At 47.8% G+C, this 22,709-nt stretch overlaps 1 protein-coding gene across 1 annotated transcript in view; it reads right to left on the minus strand.

Annotated features, from left to right (window-relative positions):
* EFNA2 (ephrin A2) overlaps positions 1 to 5,127 on the minus strand; it is a 170,951-nt gene extending 165,824 nt beyond the window's left edge. The window contains exons 1-2 of the mRNA XM_081846474.1: positions 4,928 to 5,127; positions 3,137 to 4,450 (exon numbers count right to left, since the gene is read on the minus strand). Coding sequence (XP_081702600.1) covers positions 3,137 to 3,258 — 122 coding nt within the window. The 5' untranslated portion in view covers positions 3,259 to 4,450; positions 4,928 to 5,127. The remainder of the gene's footprint in view (positions 1 to 3,136; positions 4,451 to 4,927) is intronic.
* Between the last annotated feature and the right edge of the window lie 17,582 nt (positions 5,128 to 22,709).

Raw genomic sequence — 22,709 nt, forward strand, 5'->3', positions numbered from 1 at the left:
GGGGGTGTGGGACAGAGAGAGAGAGATTTTGCTATTAAAGGTTCCCTTCGGAGCTTTCTCACAGCGAGAGTGGGGACTGGAGGGGGGGGAATGATATTCCACTGAGATGTGGGTATATATGGAGAAATGGAGGAAACGGGGGGGGGGGTGACTTTCTCTGAAAGCTGGGCACTGGGCAAATATTTTTATTCCGCGTTTCGGCGCATTTCCCCCAGGTTTCTGCACAACCGGAAAGGTTCGCTTTTGCATTCGCGAAGAGATCTATTCCGTTTTGTTTGCTGCCCATTCAGCAAGGAGCTGAGTGGGCCCTGCAACAATAGCCATCTTTGCTGGCGCCGTCGACCAAAGGAACAGGAAGGAGCGTCCAAGCCTCCAAGCAGAGAAGGGCCCCCCAGACTCTCGAAATTTTGCACCCGCAAATAATTCGAGACCGTTCCGGGCAAAAACGGCCGAAGCTTTCTATTTAGAAAAATTACATGTAAATCAAAAGGAGTTCAGTGGAACAAGCGCCAGTAACTGGCCTATTTAACACACCTGGGGAGGTGGGGGGGTGTGCCACAGCTTGTCTAAAAGCACATAAAGAAATCGGGTGCCCCAGGATCTTTAAGTTTTAAATGGGGGGGGGGGGAGATACGAACACCGCCAAGATATCAAAGCTGCGCATGGGAAAAAGTTCAGATAAGAAGCAATAAGAAGCAACTGAAGTTTTTCTCATCGCTCTTTCTCCTTTAATTTAAGGGGGATTTCAAAACAAAAGGAGGAGGAGTGGTGGTTTTTTTTGGGGGGGTGTCTTTTAAATAGAAATAAAAATTATCTGCAACATTTAAGGGGTTTTGGAGAGGAGGTGGAGGGGAAATCCTGTCGGTCACGATGCGCCATCAGAATTTTGGACGTGGTCCAAACAGCCGGTTCTCAACTGCTTGAGACTTCAGAAAGCTGTTACAAGCTCTCAAAGAGAGAAGGGGAACCATCCATTTCTGGAACCGCACTCTTACGGTGGACAGAGAAAGAGGGTTTTCCCCCCGAAAGAGCAGCACGGCCCCCTCCCTCTCAGCTGATTACTCTAATTCATGTTCATGTTGTAAGATCTAGAAGGTGGGGGTGCCCTTCCACTTTGGGGGGTACCAGAAATGGGTGAAGCATACCAAAACTGACCCAGAAACGAAACCCAAAAGTCGGCCCGGATGTGCCTGAAGTTCATGGCCAAGGCTGTAGGTCGTGGACTCCCTTGCCCAATAAATCCTTAGAAAGCAGGGAAGGATGGAGGCGGAAAGCTAACCTACTTCGCCATCACGTAAGAGAAAACCTTACGAAGCCGTGATGAGCTTCGCTAACCTTTCAGCGCTCCATAGAGAGAGTCGCCCAACTTAAAAGTATTCCCCATGGAGTCTATGGCCGCAAGCCGGTTTGGAAATGAATGTTCCTTACTTTATTTTTATTTTATTTTATTTTATTAAAAAACATTTGTTTCCCTTCCAAGATTTTTCAAGGAGCAGGCAAGAGATTTTGACCAGCAGGTTAGAGATTGGGGGGGACGGGGACACAAGGAAACAGGTCAAGAATGGTCTTCTCTCCAGTGTGTGTGTGTGTGTGTGTGTGTGTGTGTGTGTGTGAGAGAGAGAGAGAGAGAGAGAGAGAGAGAGAACACACTGGTGTTTTAATTTGACAAGATGCAACCCTGTAAGTGACGCGTAATTGATTTTACAGTCTGCAGTTCTGCTGAAAACTGTTATCATTTTGTTCCTCTTGGCTGCCCAGAATTACAACTTCCGAGAATTGACTTCTGGAAGAATGATTTCCCACCTCAACACACACACACACACACACACACACACACACACCCCGCCACCACTACTCTTTGGTGGTTCAGATTCCAAACGTAAAACAGCTGTTCAGAAAAAAATATATTTCGCTAACCCCACTGCCGCCGCCTCAGTTGTTTTTTATATCTGGCTTGGAAGGGGGGGGGGAGGCGACACAGACTTCAGCGAAACTTCTCAAACTTAAGCCTTGAAAAAACGGGGAAACAGATAGATGAAAATATTTAAACAGCCCTGCTATATAGGTACACGTACTCAGAATGTCAGCCTCAAGACAAACTGATAAGTGCCCTCCCCCAATTCTTCAAAATAAGGCAAAGTAAGTCCAAAAGTTTGACAAAAAAACAACAACCCTGGCATATCAGTTATCCTAAAGAGACCGGCAATATCATCATTCATAGAGAGATAGATCAGAAATAAGCCCCATTGAGTTCAATAGGGGAAACTGGGGGCGGGGGGGAGAGAATCACTTTCCACTTAGCAAAGAATTAATCGCAGAGGGTTGTATCCCAACTAAGTTCTGCACCTTTGAAATTAATGGACCGCAGTTAGTTGCATCCGTTAAGTTAAATGGATATGATCTGAGCAGGACTTCGCATTGGGTGCAAACCCAGAACTTGTGTATGAACATCAGTGTTTGTCTCGACAACCCAGATGCAATTCAGTGCACAGGAGCACGGTGGGAGTTTAAAAAGAAGGGCATTTCACACAGAGATATAGCAACCCTCTTCCGTTTGGAAGTTTTGCTTTCGAGACCTTCGTCGGATTTCTCTGGAATTATTTACCACACAGAGAGAGAGACACTTGTGGGGCAAACTTCCTCCAGGCCGTGTGTGAAAACCCTGGTTTTCCTGGCTATGACTTTGAACGACAGACAGACAGACAGGATAATAATGATAATAATAAAACCCCACACTTTAAAAATCTTTCCCCCTTCCAACAGTGACATCACTGGCAAGACCGGGCTTCCTTTTACATCATAATAATTTTCAGGCAAGTCCGCAAAAAAGGCTCATTTGAGAAGATAAGAGATTCCCCAAGTATCAGCCTGTGAGATTTATTTTTCCCTTCTAAAAAGAAGTTTCACCATTCCTCCCAAATCTTGCAACGCAAAAATATATGGACAAAATAATAATAAGAATAAGAAGAATAATAATGCATGGACTATAACAGTGCCTTGTGTATCATCCCTTTGGGGCTACAGCCGCCGCCACCCAAAACATGCACACCCAAAAACTGACAGGGCAACAGTCCCTGAGGTCTAAAACATGCAATAAGACAGGGGGGGTCTCATCCTGGCTCCCCCTCCATCCTACCTGGGATTACTTTTGTTCCAGTACACCGCATAACGATCAGAGATAATTTTGCTGCTGTCATCCGTCCACACGCAAACCCCAACCAGGGCCACCAGCAACGCAGCTACCTCCAAATTCGGCATCGTACCCCCCCCTTCTCCTCCACTTTCTTCCACCTCTTCTCCCCTTCTTTCTTTTGTTCCACGAAAAGCTGCGGGGAATTTTTGTGGGGGTGTGCGTTTAGGAAAAAGGCAAGCAGGTCATCGCACTTTGCACAAGCGCTTTCTGGCGGATAGCTCTTTCGGTGCGTTTTTTTTTTCGGGGAGGTTAGGTCTCCCCTGGACAGTCCAGACTTTTTCCTGTGTCTCTCCTCCACCTCCTCCTCCTTTCACTTCTCTCTCTCTCTCTCTCGATGCAAACTATCGCACGCACATCCCTAATTCATTCCATGGTAGAGAATCCCAATAGCTTTCGCTGGCTGAATGGTCCTTTATTTTCTCATGAAAGGTGGCAGGTATAGACAAACGTCCTGGTAGCCAAAATATACTGCAAATCAGCGCATCGATGGAGGTGATCAGAATTTGCTTTTGCAACAAAAGGCTTCTTAATAGATAGACAAGAGATGTGTGCTATCTAGGAACAGATAGGGTGTGGCGTGGGTCTTCCGGACCCTACACTCCCTAAAAAGACATCACCGCAACTTTCGGATCCCAGGGTCTGAGTTACTCCCAGCTCTCTCAAACTCTTCATCAATGGAGCAGGGAAGAGAGAGGTTCCATCTCTAAGAAACTGGATAACTTGGGCTCAAAAATACTGGAGGAAGCAGAAGGCGGCTGAGAGGTTATAGCAGGGCACCTCGGCATGTCGTCCAACTGGCCCAGAATCTCCCCACTCTTGCTGGGGGTGGGGAAGAGAGAGGGGGGGAAATTGCTGTGGTGTCAGCAAGCAAACTTTGAGGTGCTCTCTCGTCTCTGGAGAGCAGCTAATCCTAGCATATCATTTGAAAAATAAATAAATAAAAAGGCCACCAACCGACAACTTTGCATTCAGACAAATTCCTGGTTTCCAAAAAGAAGTTTACAAAAAAATTGAAATGAAATAAAAACCTTGTCGCAGGCTTTCCTTCTGCAATTTGCAACCGGTTGGCTGAGAAGATGAGATGAATTTCTTGCAGAAAGAAAGAAAGGAAGGAAAAAAAGGAATCACCCCCAAAGAACGAGGACTCAAAACTTGCTCCCGGGTTTGGGTTGTTGCTTTTTTTCAAAGCAGAGAAAAGATGCCTTGTGGTTCTTCTGCTTCTGTTTGTAATAGATGGGACCCCCGTGCTGTCTTTTCCTGAAGAAATGGAAGAAGGAAGGAAGGAAGGAAGATGTAAATAACACAAAGTTTTGCGGTGAGAGGGAGTGGATCGTCCCCTTGCGAAAAGCACGAATTGAAATCTTGCTTGCTCTCGCTCTCTCATGAGAAAGGAAAGAATGAAAAGAAAAGGAAAAAAAGGGGGGGTAATCTTACTTTCCTTCCCCTTTTCACTCAACCCCCCCCCTTTTTTATTGTGCCACCTAAGCTTTCCTTGCAACTGGTAAGAAGGGAAAAAAGGGGGGCATTAAGATTGCAAGTTGGGGGGGTGGGGAGGCCTTCAAACAACACCTCCCCCTCCTCTCCCTCATCCCCCCCTCCAAAAATGCAAAAAAAAAATTTAATACTATACCAAATGCCTCCCCCTCCCAACACACAATTTGCAAGATTTCATTTTCATTTTCAATGCATGCACCTCATCATTTTCTTTCCTGAATAAAACATGCTTGCCCCCACCTTGAGGTTTTGTTATTTTCCTGGTGGCACCAAAAACAGAAACAAAAAAATCCCTCTGTGTATAATTTTTTTAAAAAAGGTTCTTTCCCCCTTTCTGTGGATTCTTTTAAGCCTTACCGCTGCACGCTCTCTCTCTCTCCCTCTCTCCCTTTTCTGCTTTATTTTAATCCCCCCTTTTTTTGCCTTCAATGCCTTTTTTTTCCTTTTGCAAAAAAAAAAAAAGAAAGAAAAAAGAGAGAGACCTGCCTTCCTTTCCGCCCCCCCCTACTCTTGATACAGAAACATTGTTACCACTTGGCCGGTCAGCCTAAAGTAACCACATCCCTCCCTCCTTCTCTCTCTCTCTCTCTCTCCCCCCTTTCCCCAGCAATGTCTCCCCCCCCCCCAGCACTCAACAGGGGCGGGGCCCCCAAGTCTCAAGGTTGGTTGGCCGGTGACGCTGAGCCACACCCCCCACCAAAGCCATGTGGGTCTCCTTTTTCCTGGAGATTTTTTATTTTTTTAAAAGTCAATTTCAGCTCTGTTGAGGAGGGAGAGAGAGAGGAAGGAGAATGAGAGTGGGGGGGGGAGCCCCAGAAGGAAAGAGCGTGGAAATGGAGGAGGAGGGGGGTCATTTAAAAAAAAACCATCTTTGCAAGAAGTCAACGCAGCAGCTGGAAAGAGATTTTCCCCTTTCAGGTGCAAGCCAGAAATCCAAAGCTTTCTTTAAAGTGGGGGTCTTCCCCCCCCCCCAAAATAAGACTGGATGCTAATGGTGGTGGAGAAAAGGGGGGTTTCTTTTTTTTACAAGGGGGGGGTCTTCATTCCTTTGTCTTTAACCTGCTTGCAGATGATGACTATATTGGCCAGCTAGCTTTCCCTACTCAGAGTAGACCCACTTAAAATCTAGTATTCTAGTTGAGGACTTCAGTGGCTGCAAGCCCACTGATGATGTTGTTGTTGCTGCTGTCGACGCTCGTTTACTTATTTGTTTATTATCGCCGCTGGTTTATCAACCGCCTTCCGAGGTTGGTTTGCACGCAAGATAATTTAAAAAATCAGCTAAGAACAACAAAGCCCGCAAATAAATCTGAAAAACGAGGCCAAAACGGTAACGAGCGGACACTGAGCAGTAAAGGCCAGTTTGCAATTTGCGGATTTGCAATTTACAAAATGGGAGATCAACTGGGGCTCGTTTTCCGGTGGGCGTGCAACAGATTTGCACGGCAGACTCGACACTTACTTTTGCAGTGCAAATCCCTATTGCACGTCTACTCAGAAGTAAGCCCAGCTGCATTTACTCCTTGGGAAGTGACTTTTCTCAAATCCACTTTCTGTTTTATATTTTGAGACCCTCTTTGGTTAAAATTACCACAAAGCTTTGCACACACACACACAAGAAGGCAATGGCGTTAAGTTGGTTCTCACCGGCTCCTGGGAACGTTAAGTAAAGATGCAACCCTCTATTCCTCTCCTAAGGGAGTTCTAAAATCCCTCGGAGCGTGGCTCTTCCTCGCAACAACCCTGTGAGGCAGCTTGCATCATTGTCCCCATAATACAGATGGGAAGGCTGAGGACGGTAAAAGAAAATAGGTTTGGCCAAAACTGGAAGGAGAGGATTCTTGTGGGTTTTCCAGCAAAATTCGACTCAAGAGTAGACCCACTGGGGTGAATGAATCTTGGTTAATCATGTTCTTTAACTCCAGTGAGTATACCTAACATTGGATTAACCCGTAGCCTTTCAGCTCCTAGCTGCTCCCCCCCCCAAGAAATCCTGCCCACCCACCTCCTAGTGTGTTAAATTAATGAATTAAAACACATTTTCAGGCAATGCTTTCCCCAAGGGTGTATCACCTCTCAGTCATTTGCACAACCTCCCCTGAAGGTAGGCCGGGTTTAAAAAATAAATCTTTGCCTCTGCACTTGTGATTCCCAGCGACTGGTATTTGAAGGCCTAACACTGGAAAAGGGAAATAGACATTGTGGCTAGTAGCCTCCACAAAGTTTTCTTTCTTTCTTTCTTTCTTTCTTTCTTTCTTTCTAAATCATTTTTACAAAATTATATACTGGTTTTCCCAGTAGTGATGTATGGAAGTGAGAGCTGGACCATAAAGAAGGCTGATCGCCGAAGAATGGATGCTTTTGAATTCTGGTGCTGGAGGAGACTCTTGAGAGTCCCATGGACTGCAAGAAGATCAAACCTCTCTATTCTGAAGGAAATCAGCCCTGAGGGCTCACTGGAAGGACAGATCCTGAAGCTGAGGCTCCAAGACTTTGGCCACCTCATGAGAAGAGAAGACTCCCTGGAAAAGACCCTGATGCTGGGAAAGATGGGGGGGCACAAGGAGAAGGGGACGACGGAGGACGAGATGGGGGGACAGTGTTCTCGAAGCCACCAGCATGAGTTTGACCAAACTGCGGGAGGCAGTGGAAGACAGGAGGGCCTGGCGTGCTCTGGTCCAGGGGGTCACGAAGAGTCGGACACGACTAAACAACAACAACAGTTACATGCATTGCCCCGCCCACTTTTGCCTCTGGCTCCGCCCACCACGGGCACATGGCCCCTGGAAGCTGATCCAGAAGGAAATAGGGCCCTCAGCCTGGAAACGTTTCCCCAATAAAATGCAAATAGGAACACTGAAACTCTTCCCGTCACTTAATGCCTTTTCCTGTTGTGGAGCCTTATCTTTGGAACTCCTTGCCTCCAGATATTTTCATGTTGCCCCCTCTAAGGAATGTCTCAAGACTGAACCGTCTCCCCAAGGCTCCTCTGATCTGACTGATTGTTTCCCCCCAACACACAGACACTTTTTCTTATCGCCTTCTTTCCCGTGTCTCCTTATGCAGATTGTAAGCCTACAGGTAGGGACTTTGTTGCTGTACACTGGCTTGTCGTTTATTTCAGGAGTTTAAGGAAATGATAGCAATAATAATAATACATCGGGATAGCACTGGGACTCTCCTTCGCTGGAGGTTTCAAAGCATTGCAAATGGCTGAACTAGAGGATTCTATGGGTCTATGATTCCGTGGTAGCTGCGAACCGGGATTGCAGATACAGTGGTGCCTCAGGTTAAGTACTTAATTCGTTACGGAGGTCCGTTCTCAACCTGAAATTGTTCTTAACCTGAAGCACCACTTTAGCTAATGGGGCCTCCCGCTGCTGCCGCGCGATTTCTGTTCTCGTCCTGAAGCAAAGTTCTTAACCTGAAGCACTATTTCTGGGTTAGCGGAGTCTGTAACCTGAAGCGTATGTAACCTGAAGCGTATGTAACCTGAGGTACCACTGTATAGACAAGGGGTCATGCCTGACCCCAAAGGATCCCTCCATCACCTGAACTACAGTCGTACCTTGGAAGTCGAAAGGAATCCGTTCCAAAAGTCCGTTCGACTTCCAAAACGTTCGGAAACCAGAACACAACGGGACACCATGATGGAAACCAGAGCGCACGGAAACACCATTTACCTTCCCGCCGCAGCGGTACCTATTTATCTACTTGCACTGGTGTGCTTTCGAACTGCTAGGTTGGCAGGAGCTGGGACAGAGCAACGGGAGCTCACTCCGCCGTGGGGATTCGAACCGCCGACCTTCCGATCGGCAAGCCCAAGAGGCTCAGTGGTTTAGACCACAGCGCCACCCGCGTCTAGAGAGCCCTTTGGCTATGCAAAAAGTTATCTTCCTGTTCACGCTACCAGAGGTGGAGCGTTTGAGAGCCCTTTTTGGCTCGCCCAAGGCCTCCTTTCCTGTCCACACCACCAGAAATGGGGATTTGAAGAGCCCCTTTGCCTCTTCCAATGCCTCCCTCACACACCTCAGCCCAACCGCTTCCTAAACACAGTCCCCGTCAAAAACCGCCTCTGCCACGTAATCTCATAAAAGGGCCTATAAACTGCCAAGGAGAAGATGAAGATGACGGAGAGAGGGAGAGAAATGAGAAATGGGGTGGGGGTTGAGAGATTACAAATATAGATACGCAGACGACAGAGATGGAAAGGGCTTACAGGATCGGAGCAGGGAAGAGGGAGATCCAAATATTCTTGGAACCCCCCCCCCCAAAAAAAAAACCCCACCCCGGTTTCCTGTACACATTGGGCTGTTTGTGCATGTGAGAGATATGTAGGGGGGAGAGGCTTGGGGAGAGACAGAGAGAGAGATGGAAAATGTATGGCACTAATTACGCCGTAATAATATGCATTTATACAGCTTCTTTCTTATGCTTTGGATTCGGGTTATTCAATAATTAATCGCCCCTTGTACACGCTCAAGCACCACCTTCTTACCACCGGCCTCCGAGGCGGCAGCATGTTCCCTCGCTGAGGGCAGAGCTTCAAGGATCATCAAATATTTGGGGGGGGGGGCTCCCAATGAGCAATGACCCTTTGGTGATGCTCAAAGCTGCACACCAGCCCTTGCCCTTCCAAGCCCCAGGTCCCTGGAGGCTCAGCGTCCCAGCTGGAATGTGCCCAGACCAGTTTCCTTCACCTGAATCACAGAATCATGGACTTGGAAGGGTCCAGAACCACTGCTAAGGTAAAGGTAAAGGGACCCCTGACCATTAGGTCCAGTTGTGACCGACTCTGGGGTTGTGGCGCTCATCTCGCTTTACTGGCCGAGGAAGCCGGCGTACAGCTTCCGGGTCATGTGGCCAGCATGACTAAGCCACATCTGGCGAACCAGAGCAGCGCATGGAAACACCGTTTACCTTCCCGCCGGAGCGGTACCTATTTATCTACTTGCACTTTGACGTGCTTTCGAACTGCTAGGTGGGCAGGAGCAGGGACCGAGCAACGGGAGTTCACCCCGTCATTGCGGGGATTCGAACTGCTGCCCTTCTGATCGGCAAGCACTAGGCTCTGTGATTTAACCCACAGCGCCACCCGCTACGGAATCCCTAATAAGTTGGCCACCCAACCTCTGCTTAAAAGCCTGCAAGGAAGGAGAGACCTTTAGAGGTCGTCCGTTCTGCTGTTGAATGGCTCTCAGCGACAGAAAGTTCTTCAAAATGTTCATTCGGGATCTCCTTTCTTGTTTGGAATCCATTGGTCTGATTCTGGAGCAGGAGAAAACGAGCTTGCTCCCTCTATCATTATCATTATCATCATCATCATCATCCCTTGCCACTCTGGGTGGTTCTCAACAGAATACAGTGGTACCTCAGGTTACATACGCTTCAGGTTACAGACTCCGCTAACCCAGAAATAGTGCTTCACGTTAAGAACTTTGCTTCAGGATGAGAACAGAAATCGCGCTCCGGCGGCGTGGCAGCAGCAGGAGGCCCCATTAGCTAAAGTGATGCTTCAGGTCAAGAACAGTTTCAGGTTAAGTACAGACCTCCGGAACGAATTAAGTACTTAACCTGAGGTACCACTGCATTAAAAACACAATAAAAGATCAATCATTAAAAGCTTCCCTAAACAGGGCTGCCTTCAGATGCCTTCTAAAAGTCAGATAGTTGTTTATTTCCTTGACACCTGATGGGCTTCATGTTAAAGCCTAGTCTTCCAGTTCCTAGTCCAACACTCCAACCACTTGCTCTGCTCACAAAACAGACATTGCCTTTGAGACAACAAGCCGAGTCTGTGGGATATTCCTTTTTTAAAAATCCTGCCAGCTTTCCTTTAGGTTTAGGAGATCTATGTAAAAAGTCAACTGCTTTCTCTGTGTGTTCCCTTTGCTCTGCCACCTTCTAATTGCTCCTTGTCATCCCCCCTTTTTTATATTATTGGGAAGGGGGTGTCAAATGTCTTTGTCATCTCTGTTGTCACCTAACAACAGAGAGCCGTTTTGGGTACATCGGCGCAACATAAACCAGACACGGATCACTGTCAGATACGCAGCTTGCTTGCTTTCGCTCTCGTTTCTTTTAAGGGAGACGTTGGGTTGTATCGGAGGTTCTCCCTCCTCATGAGTAGACCTCCTGAAACGAATGGATGGGGCTGCCTTAGATCTCTGCTTAGTAAAAAAAAATCCAGCTGGATTTTGCCAGTGTTTTGTATGCAATGACACTTAATTTGCAAACAATTTTTTTCCAAATGTGTGTGTGCGCGCGCTATTTCACAAACACGTGCATTTTCACACACACAGTTTTTTGTCGGAGAATTGCATTGCAAAATTCGGCCAAGTGTGGATTTTAGCCGCATTTCAAGCCACAAATTCTTTTGAGGTGGACACTGTGCTTTGCATTAAGGTAAAGGTAAGAGATGGAGGAAGAGAGGGGAGTGGTTTGGGGCGGGAGCCCGAGCACCGCCCCTAGCAGGGGGCGTTACCCCTGCCTCCTCCTCACCTGGCTTGCGCCCACGCCCCCCCCCGTGGCCATCCAACCAGGTGCCACAGAGGGGGCGTGTTTAGCAGCCTTTTGCTGCAGCGCCAGTCTCTCCCCGGCCTCATTCTTCGCCATCGTCTCGTCGCGAGTCACCCACCCTCCACTCCCTCTGAGCTCAGGGTCTTAATTTTTCCTTGGCCTTGCTATGGACCTTAGGTTGGTCGCCCTGGTTGCCCAGTGGGCCTGGTAGGAGTTTTTCCATTTGGCATTAGGCTTTTTGGTTTTTTCGCCTACCTCGTAGCAATCGTCACAACTTTTGTGGTATTGGTGGGTAAGTTAGGCATTGGAGTAATGTGTTGTGGTGTGTCGAAGTGCTAGGTGTGGCCATTGCCTATGCCTTCAATTTTTGGGTATTCCGTTAAAGGAATCTGGCGGTCGTGTACTCTGTCCGATGCCTGCTTGGCGGGAGGCCATGGCACGACCCTCAGTGACATCAGGGGAGATCCTATAGTTGGATTAGCATCAACAGGCTCCACCTACTGGTGAATAAACCCCCTTGTTTTAGAGATCCAATGCCTAAGCCAATACCTTTTCACTGCTGTAATCAATAAAGTTGTGGCCTTTTCTTGCCCATTAACTTTATATCACGTGTCCTTGTGTATTCATTTCACATTGCGGGGGTCAGGTCCTCGAACCACAGTATTCATTCTACAGTTGTGATAAACCTAGACAGCATCTTAAAAAGCAGAGACAGGGCGGGCGCCACCACCAAGAAGGCCCTCTGCCTGGTTCCCTGTAACTTGGCTTCTCGCAGGGAGGGAACCGCCAGAAGACACCTGAAGGCAGCCCTGTTTAGGTAAGTTTTTAATGGTTGATGTTTTATCGTGTTTTTAATATTCTGCTGGGAGCTGCCCAGAGTGGATGGGAAAACCCAGCCAGATGCCTGGGGTATAAATTACTACTACTGCTACTACATACATTTCTGCCAGGACAAGCCCACTCAGATGTTTAGAAAATCGATGAGAGTTTTCATATGTTTCTAGTCTGTTTTAACTTTTAGAAAACCTTAAATGATTGCTAGATTCAGGTAGGTTGGTCTGACGAAGTCAAAATGTACCAGGAAGAAACTTAGTTGGTCTCTAAGGTGCTACTGGAGAATTATTTTATTTTAATATATATTTTAACTGATTGCTGTTAATTTTTCTTACTGCTAACTTTATTGTTTTGTCCTTTTTTTGTAAACCACTTTGCGGTTGTTGTTGTTTTACAATCAAGCAGCGTATAAACTTTAGGAGATCAACAAACAAGTAGCCCACATCTTCACGGCCTAGGACCCTCGTACCTACGGGACCGCCTCTCCCAATATGCCCCACGGAGGACCTTAAGGTCCATATATAGCAACACCCTAGTGGTCCCGAGCCCTAAGGAAGTCAGATTAGCCTCAACCAGAGGCAGGGCCTTTTCAACACTGGCCCCGGCCTGGTGGAACGCTTTGCCTCATGAGACCAGGGCCCTGCAGGATCTGATTTCTTTCCGCAGGGCCTGTAAGACAGAGTTGTTCCGCCTGGCCTTTGGCTTGGAGCCAATTTGATTCCCTCCCTCTCTTTTTTCCTTTCTCCTCCTGTGATGAGGCTGCATTTTAACATTTTAACGTTTCAGTATTTTTAATTTTATATTTTAATCTTGTTTTTAAGTTGTATTCATTCAGCTTGTTTTATTATTGCTTGTTAGCTGCCCTGAGCCCGGCCTTGGCTGGGGAGGGCAGGGTATAAATAAATTATTATTATTATTATTATTATTATTATTATTATTATTATTATTCTCCTTGTAAACAAATGGAGGATGAGAATCGTCAGCAGACAAATATTCTGGAAGCACCCCTGGTTTTTTTTTAATGCAAGTCTGTTGTTGCTTTCATTGCGCACGCACGCACGCACACACACAAACAAACACACACGCACACAGAGAGAGACAAATTCATTTCCCATTCCCAGAGCCCGCTTGATTGAACCCAGAAGGGCAAAGTTGCGAATTACAGCTCCAAGCAACCAGATCTTTGGATAATTGCCCCCCTCCCCCAGGTGGGAATGGAGATTTCAGAACCTGGAATAATTAAAGGGTTTGGGTAAGAGACGGAAGGACCATTTTCCAAGGAGAGAGGAAATGGGGAGAGGGGCAGCAAGGGGGTCACGGAGAAAAGGGTGATTCAAGGATGCCTGCCCCCCTCCCTTCCAATTAGGAGGAAGGAGACGCGAAAGAAAGGACTCATTACGGGATAGCTAGATGAAAAGGGTGACACCTTGCCAAGAGGACACAGCGCTGCATGTCTGTTGGGGGTCCCGGGAGACCACCGGCACGTTAGAATAGAAGGATTTAGGAAGCTGCGTTTTACTGAGTCGGACAGTGGATATTGCTTCCATTGACTGGCACTGGCTCTCCAGGATTTCAGACAGGCAGTCTTCCCTAGCCGTACCTGGGTGTAAACCTGAGACCTTCTGCAGCCCAAACAAGTGATCTGCTGTAACGTAGCTCAGGGTGGTTGTTGGTGGGGCGAAATATTCCTGCATCGCAGGGGGCTGGACTGGATGACCCTCGGGGTCCCTTCCAACATCTGATGACAGCAATGTGCTCTCTGTGGGGCTACCTTTGAAGGTGACTGGGAAACAACAGATAATCTAGAATGCGCTCGCTAGACTGGGGACTGGGAATGGCTGCTGAGACCATATACTGTATTTTTTGCTTTATAAGACTCACTTTTCCCCTCCTAAAAAGTAAGGGGAAATGTGTGTGCGTCTTATGGAGCGACTGCAGGCTGCGCAGCTATCCCAGAAGCCAGAACAGCAAGAGGGATTGCTGCTTTCGCTGCGCAGCGATCCCTCTTGCTGTTCTGGCTTCTGAGATTCAGAATAATTTTTTCTTGTTTTCCTCCTCCAAAAACTAGGTGCGTCTTATAGAGCGAAAAATACGGGAACAGCGGTTCTGAAAGACCTACATTGGCTCCCAGTATGTTTACGAGCACAATTCAAAGTGTTGGTGCAGACCTTGAAAGCCCTAAATGGCCCAGTAGACCTGAAGGAGAATCTCCACCCCTATCGTTCATCCTGGACACAGAGGTCCAGCTCCAAGGGTCTTCTGGCAGTTCCCTCCCTGCGAGAAGCCGAGGTTACAGGGAACCAGGCAGAGGGCCTTCTCGGTGGTGGCGCCCTCCCTGTGGAACGCCCTCCCATTAGATGTCAAGGAAATAAACCACTATCTGACTTTCAGAAGACATCTGCAGGCAGCCCTGTTTAGGGGAGTTTTTAATGTTTGATGTTTTATCGTGTTTTGAATATTCTTTCGGGAGCCTCCCAGAGTGGCTGGGGACACCCAGCCAGATGGGCGTGGTATAAGTAATAAATTATCATCAGTGCTTTTTTTCTGGGGGGGACGCAGGGGTACGCATACCCCTAAACATTTTGTGAATCTAAGTTTGGCCTCATTGAGGGACAGTACTGTGGTACCTCGGGTTAAGTACTTAATTCGTTCTGGAGGTCCATTCTTAACCTGAAGCTGTTCTTAACCTGAAGCACCACTTTAGCTAATGGGGCCTCCTGCTGCCGCCAGAGCACGATTTGTGTTCTCATCCTGAAGCAAAGTTCTTAACCTGAAGCACTATTTCTGGGTTAGCGGAGTGTGTAACCTGAAGCGTCTGTAACCTGAAACGTATGTAACCTGAGGTACCACTGTATTTCAATATGACTAAGAAAAGGAGAGTACCCCTAACCATTTTTGTAGAAAAAAGCACTGATACTGATGATGATGATATAAAAGAAGCGTAGACAAATTCACGGAGGAGAGGACTATTGATGACTATGAGCTTTGCTCCGCAGGCAGAAGCAGTGATTCTTCTGAAGTCCAATTGCTAGGAACCACAGGAGAAGAGTATTGCCCTTGTGATTGGATCCTGCTCGCTCTTTCCCCTCTGGGCCATTTGGCTGACCACTGCGAAAACAGGACGCTGGACTCTGTGGGACATTGGCTTGATCCATCAGGTTCTTCTAAGCTTCCTGTGGAACCTCCAGCTCCAGAGCCATCTATCTTGATTCCTAGGCTCTTTGGGGCATTTGGCCGCTGTGAGAAGAGGATGAGAAGAGGACCCCCTTTGGCCAGATTAACCTCTTTCAGTGCTGGATTTATGTATAAGCTAAACAAGCTATAGCTCAGGGCCCCACTCCCTTTGTTGTTGTTGTTGAGTCCTTTAGTCGTGTCTGCCTCTTCGTGACCCCCTGGACCAGAGCACACCAGACACTCCTGTCTTCCACTGCCTCCCGCAGTTTGGTCAAACTCATGTTCGTAGCTTTGAGAACACTGTCCCACCATCTCGTCCTCTGTCGTCCCCTTCTACTTGTGCCCTCCATCTTTCCCAACATCAGGGTCTTTTCCAGGGAGTCTTCTCTTCTCAGGAGGTGGCCAAAGTCTTGGAGCCTCAGCTTCAGGATCTGTCCTTCCAGTGAGCACTCAGGGCTGATTTCCTTCAGAATGGAGAGGTTTGATCTTCTTGCAGTCCACGGGACTCTCAAGAGTCTCCTCCAGCACCAGAATTCAAAAGCATCCATTCTTTGGCGATCAGCCTTCTTTATGGTCCAGCTCTCACTTCCATACATCACTACTGTGAAAACCATGGCTTTAACTATACGGACCTTTGTTGGCAAGGTGATGTCTCTACTACTCCACTCCCTTGGGGGCCCCCCCAAAAAATTAAAGGAAAAAAAACACCTGGATGTACATTTCCAAAATATGAGATAAACAAATTAAAAAACCTACATACAACAGTGTTTTGTATTGTGTAGGTTCTTGTGATGTGAGAAATGGACCGCGCCTGCTCGCCTGCTCCCTAAAATATCCCTGCTTTGCTCCTTTCTATATATAGGGTGCCTACATTCTGCATGGACTGGTTGCATGGCAACGTGTGCAAATGGCTTGAGATACCTATGAGGTCCATAAATTACCATACAGAAGAAGAAGAAGAAGAGTTTGGATTTGATATCCCGCCTTTCACTCCCCTTCAGGAGTCTCAAAGCGGCTAACATTCTCCTTTCCCTTCCTCCCCCACAACAAACACTCTGTGAGGCGAGTGGGGCTGAGAGACTTCAAAGAAGTGTGACTAGCCCAAGGTCACCCAGCAGATGCATGTGGAGGAGCGGAGATGCGAACCCAGTTCCCCAGATTACAAGACTACTGCTCTTAACCACTACACCACACTGGCTCTCAATATAGCATTTATTCAGCGACAATTTGTTGTTGACAAAGGATAGCTGGGCATAGAAAGGGCCCCATTGCCTTCAGTAGCTTAAAGGTAAAGGGACCCCTGACCGTTAGGTCCAGTCGTGGCCGACTCTGGGGTTGCGGCGCTCATCTCGCTTTACTGGCCGAGGGAGCAGGAGTACAGCTTCCGGGTCATGTGGCCAGCAGGACTAAGCCGCTTCTGGCGAACCAGAGCGGCTCACGGAAATGCCGTTTACCTTCCCGCCGGAGCGGTACCTATTTATCTACTTGCACTTTGAAGTGCTTTCGAACTGCTAGGTTGGCAGGAGCAGGGACCGAGCAACGGGAGCTCACCCCGTCATTGCGGGGATTCGAACCGCCGACCTTCTGGTCGGCAAGCCAGTTTAACCCACAGCGCCACCCGCATCTATTCAACACAAAAAACAGCGACCATTTGTTGTTGACAAAGGACAGTTGGGCATAGAAAGGGCCCCATTCCCTTCTGTAGCTTAGGGCCTCATCAAACCTAAATCCGGTCCCGAGTTTTTCTAATGTGTGCATGTGCTTGCAAAAGACTCGCTGTAGTTCCACGGGGCATCGGTGGCAGGCCCCGGAAAACTGCGCCGTCTTGCCTGCCCAGATTTACTGCTTCTCTGTGGTGCTGCAGAGACCCAGAGAGGAGTGCTGCTCCAGGAAATCAATCAAGGCGGCGAGTACATTAGGAAGTTCTCTAAGCACTCACTACGCAACGCAGCCACCATCCATCGTAGGGAGGGAAGAGGGAGTGAGTGCTGAGGGCGGGAGAATCTCTTTCTTATGGACTGGGCGTCCCAGAAGCATTTGTATCTCATCCCTCAGGGGAAGCTCTGCCTTTCCGCTGTCAGCAAAAAAAACAACGGGAGAGTTATGGCTTGAGAGCGGCAGTTGAAACGGTGGAACTTAGTTCAGACTATGGGGAGGTGTTGGCAACCCAAATGCTTTTTAGCTAGCCAGGAAACATCAGCGGTTGCAGCCTTGGGGTGCTCTGAGGCCATCAAAAGTGCACTTTAAATGACCATGTAATAATAAATGTAAAAATAATTATTCAAAACTTTGCAACTAGATTGGAAAGATCTGTCCGTTTCTCATTTTCCCAACCTTCAATCTGTTTTCCACGTTTTGCAGCGATTTGCTAGTTTTCTTTTTACAAAAAAGTAACAATCCCTAGCATTTTCAGCAAATTCAACAGCATGATGTTGTTGTTTGCAGTTTTTGACAATGGTGCACATTTTTGCAAAGCAATTTCCCCCAGCATTATGCACATTTGTACATTATGGTTTTTACAAAATGTTTTCACTTTTAGGCACACTTTGCCCTCGCCATATGCATTTTTTGGAAACGTTACTTGGCTGGGGAACTGCAAAAAGTGGCCGATGAACAGACTTCGGAGGCCGGCTGCGTTCAGGTTTGCGGGTTTCAGGAAGTGCAAATTTTATTGATTCGGCTTTCAGTGCCTGCTGAATCAAATCTCTCCTCCATCCCAAGTAATCGCTGGACTAGATGGATTTGGAGACAAAAAGCCACGTGTCAGTGCTGAGGGTTTTCCTCCCCATAATTCACTTCCATTGTTCTGGAACAGGAGCCACCAATCTATATCTAGGTCTTTGGGCTTCTCTGGATTTTTGAGAGTTTTCTGGAGGCCACTTGCTCTCGTCACGTCTCTCCCCACTCCTGGGATCAGCCCTGAGCCAAAATTAAAGTGTACTCACCCACACTTTGAGAGGGATCTGGGGAAAAGCCAGCGTTAGTAGAATCAACCCTGACAGCTAAAAGGAGGAAGTAATGAAACGCTGTTTACCTTCCCACCATAGCGGTACCTATTTATCTACTTGTGCTGGCGTGCTTTCAAACTACTAGGTTGGCAGGAGCTGGGACAGAGCAACGGTGGGAACTCAGTACCATCACGGGGATTCGAACCGCTGACCTTCCGATCGGCAAGCCCAAGAGGCTCGGCGGTTTAGAGCACAGTGCCACCCGCTTCTGCCAAGCTAGCAGTCCGAAGGCACGCCACGGCAAGTGGATAAATAGGTCCTGCTGCGGCGGGAAGGTAAACGGCGTTTCCGTTCGCTCTAGTTTCCATCACGGTGTCCCGTTGTGGCAGAAGCAGTATAGTCCTGCTGGCCACATGACCCGGAAAGCTGTATGCGGACAAACGAGGCTCCCTTGGCCTGAAAGTGAGATGAGCACCGCAACCCCATAGCTGCCTTTGATTGGACTTATCCGTCCAGGGGTCCTTTATCTTTTACCTTTACTTGGGTTAGAACCCACTGAAATGAATCTGCATGACTAAGTGGACTTGGAGAATACAGTGGTACCTTGGGTTCTCTTATTTATTTTTTTAAGTAATATTTATTAAAGTTTTAAAGGTTACCAAAAAAAAGAGGAAACACCAAGTTAAGCAAAAACAAGACAACACATCACAATAAGGAGAGAAAAAAAAAACAGAAAACAGAAAAATAGAAACAATTAAAAAACACAACGAACCTTCCCATAACTTATCTTTCATTTCCTTGTTTCCTTGACCTCCTCACACCTCCCTTTTTTGTATTCTAGTTCGGTTAGCTATTTCAGCAAATCCTTTCCATCTTTCCTAGTTTTTGTCCTATACTTTATCTTAATATAATGTAACTTTACTTTCCCTCCTTTCACCAATTAACGGTCTACATAATCCTTTATAACATTTCTGCTAAAGCCACATAACTTCATTCCAGCCTCCTTCTAACATTCCTTAATTTTACAATGTTTCTGTAAATAAACTTTAAATTTCTTCCAATCTTCTTCCACCGACTCTTCTCCCTGGTTTCGGATTCTGCCAGTCATTTCCGCCAGTTTCATGTAGTCCATCACCTTCATCTGCCATCAGTGGTACCTTGGTTCTCAAATGGCTTAGTTGTCAAGCGAATTGGCTCCCGAACGCTGCAAACCTGGAAGTGAGTGTTCCAGTTTGCAAACATTTTTCGGAAGCCGAACATCTGACGCGGCTTCCGGTTGAGTGCAGCTGAGTGCAGCTCCTGCAGCCAATCAGAAGCCACGCCTTGGTTTCCAAACAGTTTGGGGAGTCAAACGGACTCCCAGAACAGATTAAGTTCGAGAACCAAGCTACCACTGTATAGGCCAACTTTCAGAGGGAAATCTACCCTGCGAGAAAAGTAAGTCTTTAAAAGAAGATGAAGAAGAAAGGGCAGATGTAAGAGAGTTTCCAATGAAGGGGATTGATTGTTAAGCCACTCTGGAATTTATAGCTCTGGGAGGACCCTTAAACTACAGCTCCCATTATTCTTTTGGGGACACCACTGCGAGAGCGAACGGGCTGCTGCTGCTACCGCCACCCTCAGCAACCTGCCACCCGAGGCAGCTGGCTCACTTTGCCTCACAATAGGACCGGCCTGTGCCTTGCTACGCCAATGTCTCCTGGCTTATCAGATTCCGCACAGCTGCCCCTTCTTAGCACACTCGACATGCCGGCAAAGGTATCTCTTTCTCCCTCTCGCCTGTTGTGCCTGTTCTTAATGCGCTGCCTCCATTCATTCTGCTCCTGTAACTGTAAAATTGATTTTTTTTCCCTCTCCCCCCCTTGCCACTTGTCGTTTGCGGCCAAGGGTTTCCGAGACAGGGCCCGTTTTCTAATTAGTCGTTCCGGAGCGAGCGAGCGGAACCCGGGACAGGAGCAGGGCGGATTGAGAAGGGAGAAGAGGGAGCGAAAGAAGACGTGGCGATAATAGCCCGCGACAAAGGAAAGGAGGGTCTCCGATAGGATGAGTTATAATGGAAGGATTCCTTCTTATTCTCCTCTCCTTTTTACGCGAGAGATGAAGCAATTAGGAACCCATTCGCTTCAAGAGCTCGGCAGGAAATTAGCCGTGGAGGTAACCACCAGAGAAAGCCAGGCAAAGAGGGAAGGGAGATTTCGTTGCTATGATTTATTAGGACAGGAATGGGGGCGATTTGGCCCCCTGGGCTTCTCTGTTCGGAACAATGAGGACAAGAGTCTTAGCTGATTTTAAAAGAAGGGTAGACGTATGTCAAATGTGAGAGGAGCCTGCTGGATCAAACCGGCGACCCTTCTAAGTCCAGCATCCTGTTCTCACAGTGGCCTTCGAACACAAGATTTGCACACTCTCTCCCTTCCTGTGGTTCCGAATGCAACTGGCATTGAGGAGCACAGCTGCCTTCAGTTATGTTTGCCATCATCATCTGCTTCTGCGATCCCTCGTAGCCAAGTAAGATTGTCTCCCATAAACACGGTTTTAACAGTGTGTCCGTAAGTGACTGTGGAAGCCAATTCTGGACCCACACGTCCTTCCACAGTGGAGACATAGGTTTCCAGGCAGGAGTTGATCCTGGTGAGGGTTTGCCAAGCGTGCCTTCCTCTTAGCACGTTTCTCCCTTGCGTCCTGAGTTCGAGCGTCTTCAAAGCCCACGACAACTTTGGTAAAGGCTGTTCTCCAACTGGAGCGCTCACAGGCCAGTGTTTCCCAGTTGTCGGTTTTATTTTATTTTAGATTTGCCTTGAAAGAGTCTTTGAACTTCTTTTGTTGACAACCAGCATTACGCTTTCCATTCTTAAGTTCGGAGTAGAGTAGTTGATTTGGAAGACGATAAGCAGGCATCCGCACAACATGACCAGTCCAACGAAGTTGATGTCGCCCTCTTCTAAAGCCACCGAAATCGGAAGCGAGCGCCACAGTCCAGTATATCTCGGTCCAGTATATCTGAAGGAGCGTCTCCTCCCCCATCGTTCTGCCCGGACACTGAGGTCCAGCTCCGAGGGCCTTCTGGCGGTTCCCTTCCTGCGAGAAGTGAGGTTACAGGGAACCAGACAGAGGGTCTTCTCGGTGGTGGCGCCCGCCCTGTGGAACGCCCTTCCAGCAGATGTCAAAGCGATAAACAACTACCTGACATTCAGAAGACATCTGAAGGTAGCCCTGTTCAGGGAAGTTTTTAATATGTGACATTTTAGTGTATTTTTCATCTTTGTTGGAAGCCGCCCAGAGTGGCTGGGGAAACCCAGCCAGATGGGCGGGGTACAAATAATAAATTATTATTATTATTATTATCATCATCTTCATCATCATCATCACAGTTCAGCGATGCACTGTGTGAAGAACTTTCTTTCACCTGCCCCAGGTCTTCCAGCATGTCTAGGAGTTCTAGAGAGAAGCTTCTCTCTCTCCAGTTTCTGCAAGCCAGGCATCATTTTACACTATCACGTCCTCTCCTCCTCGCTTTTTCTCCAACCAAATTCCTGCGTTGGTTCCTGCATTGCACGGATGACCCTTGGAGGGTTCCTTTCAACTCTACAATTCATTACAGTGGCGTAGCATGGGGGTGCAGGGGGGGGCCAGCCGCACCGGGCGCAACATTTGGGGGGGCGCGCGCTCGCACTCGCAGCTCTCTGCCCCTACCTGGCTCACTCACTCTCTCTCACTGCAGTGCTGGCTGTGCGAATCGATCCGCGCTGCCGGGTCGCCGCCCACTGTGGAGGGGAAGGGTGCCAGGCGTGCGTTGCGGTGCGGAGCGGAGAGCGAGCGAGCGAAGGACTATCTGGGGGAGGGACAGTGCAGTGGCCGCCCAGCACAGCGCTGAGCGCGGGAGAGAACCACACCCGACCAGCCCAGGCAGCAGCAAGAAGAAGCTAGCAGTGGCGGCAGGTTAGGGGTTAGGGGCGCAAATTACTTGCCTTGCCCCGGGTTAGGGGGTGCAAATTACTTGCCTTGCCCCGGGTTAGGGGGCGCAAATTACTTGCCTTGCCCCGGGTTAGGGGCGCAAATTACTTGTCTTGCCCCAGGTTAGGGGGCACAAATTACTTGCCTTGCCCCGGGTGCTGACAACCCACGCTACGCCGCTGATTCATTATATATATAATCTCTCTCTCTCTCTCTCTCTCTCTCTCTCACACACACACACACACACACACACAGACACTTTATTAATTTTCCAAAAATAACAAACAAAACAACATCAAAACAAAACAAATTGACTTCCCCCTAGTCCCTTCCTTGGTTCCATTGTTTATCAACATACTGCATGTCCGTTGTCAAGTTATAAACCGTTGTATTACTTATTGTCCGTTCAAAATTAAATTACAAGCAGTATTAAAACCCTGCCAATGTATTCATCCGAGTACAGCGTGTTGTGTATTGAGTCAAAGGATTTTATATCTGTATTATTATTGTCTGTATTTGCATTAGGGTAAAGGAACTGCCTTTTGGTTCCAGAGGGTGCAGCTACTATTGGTTCATTTAAGCTGCTGTATTTG

This window comes from Podarcis erhardii (assembly GCF_964252035.2).
Source record: "Podarcis erhardii genome assembly, chromosome: 18".
Classification (NCBI taxonomy): Eukaryota; Metazoa; Chordata; class Lepidosauria; order Squamata; family Lacertidae; genus Podarcis; species Podarcis erhardii.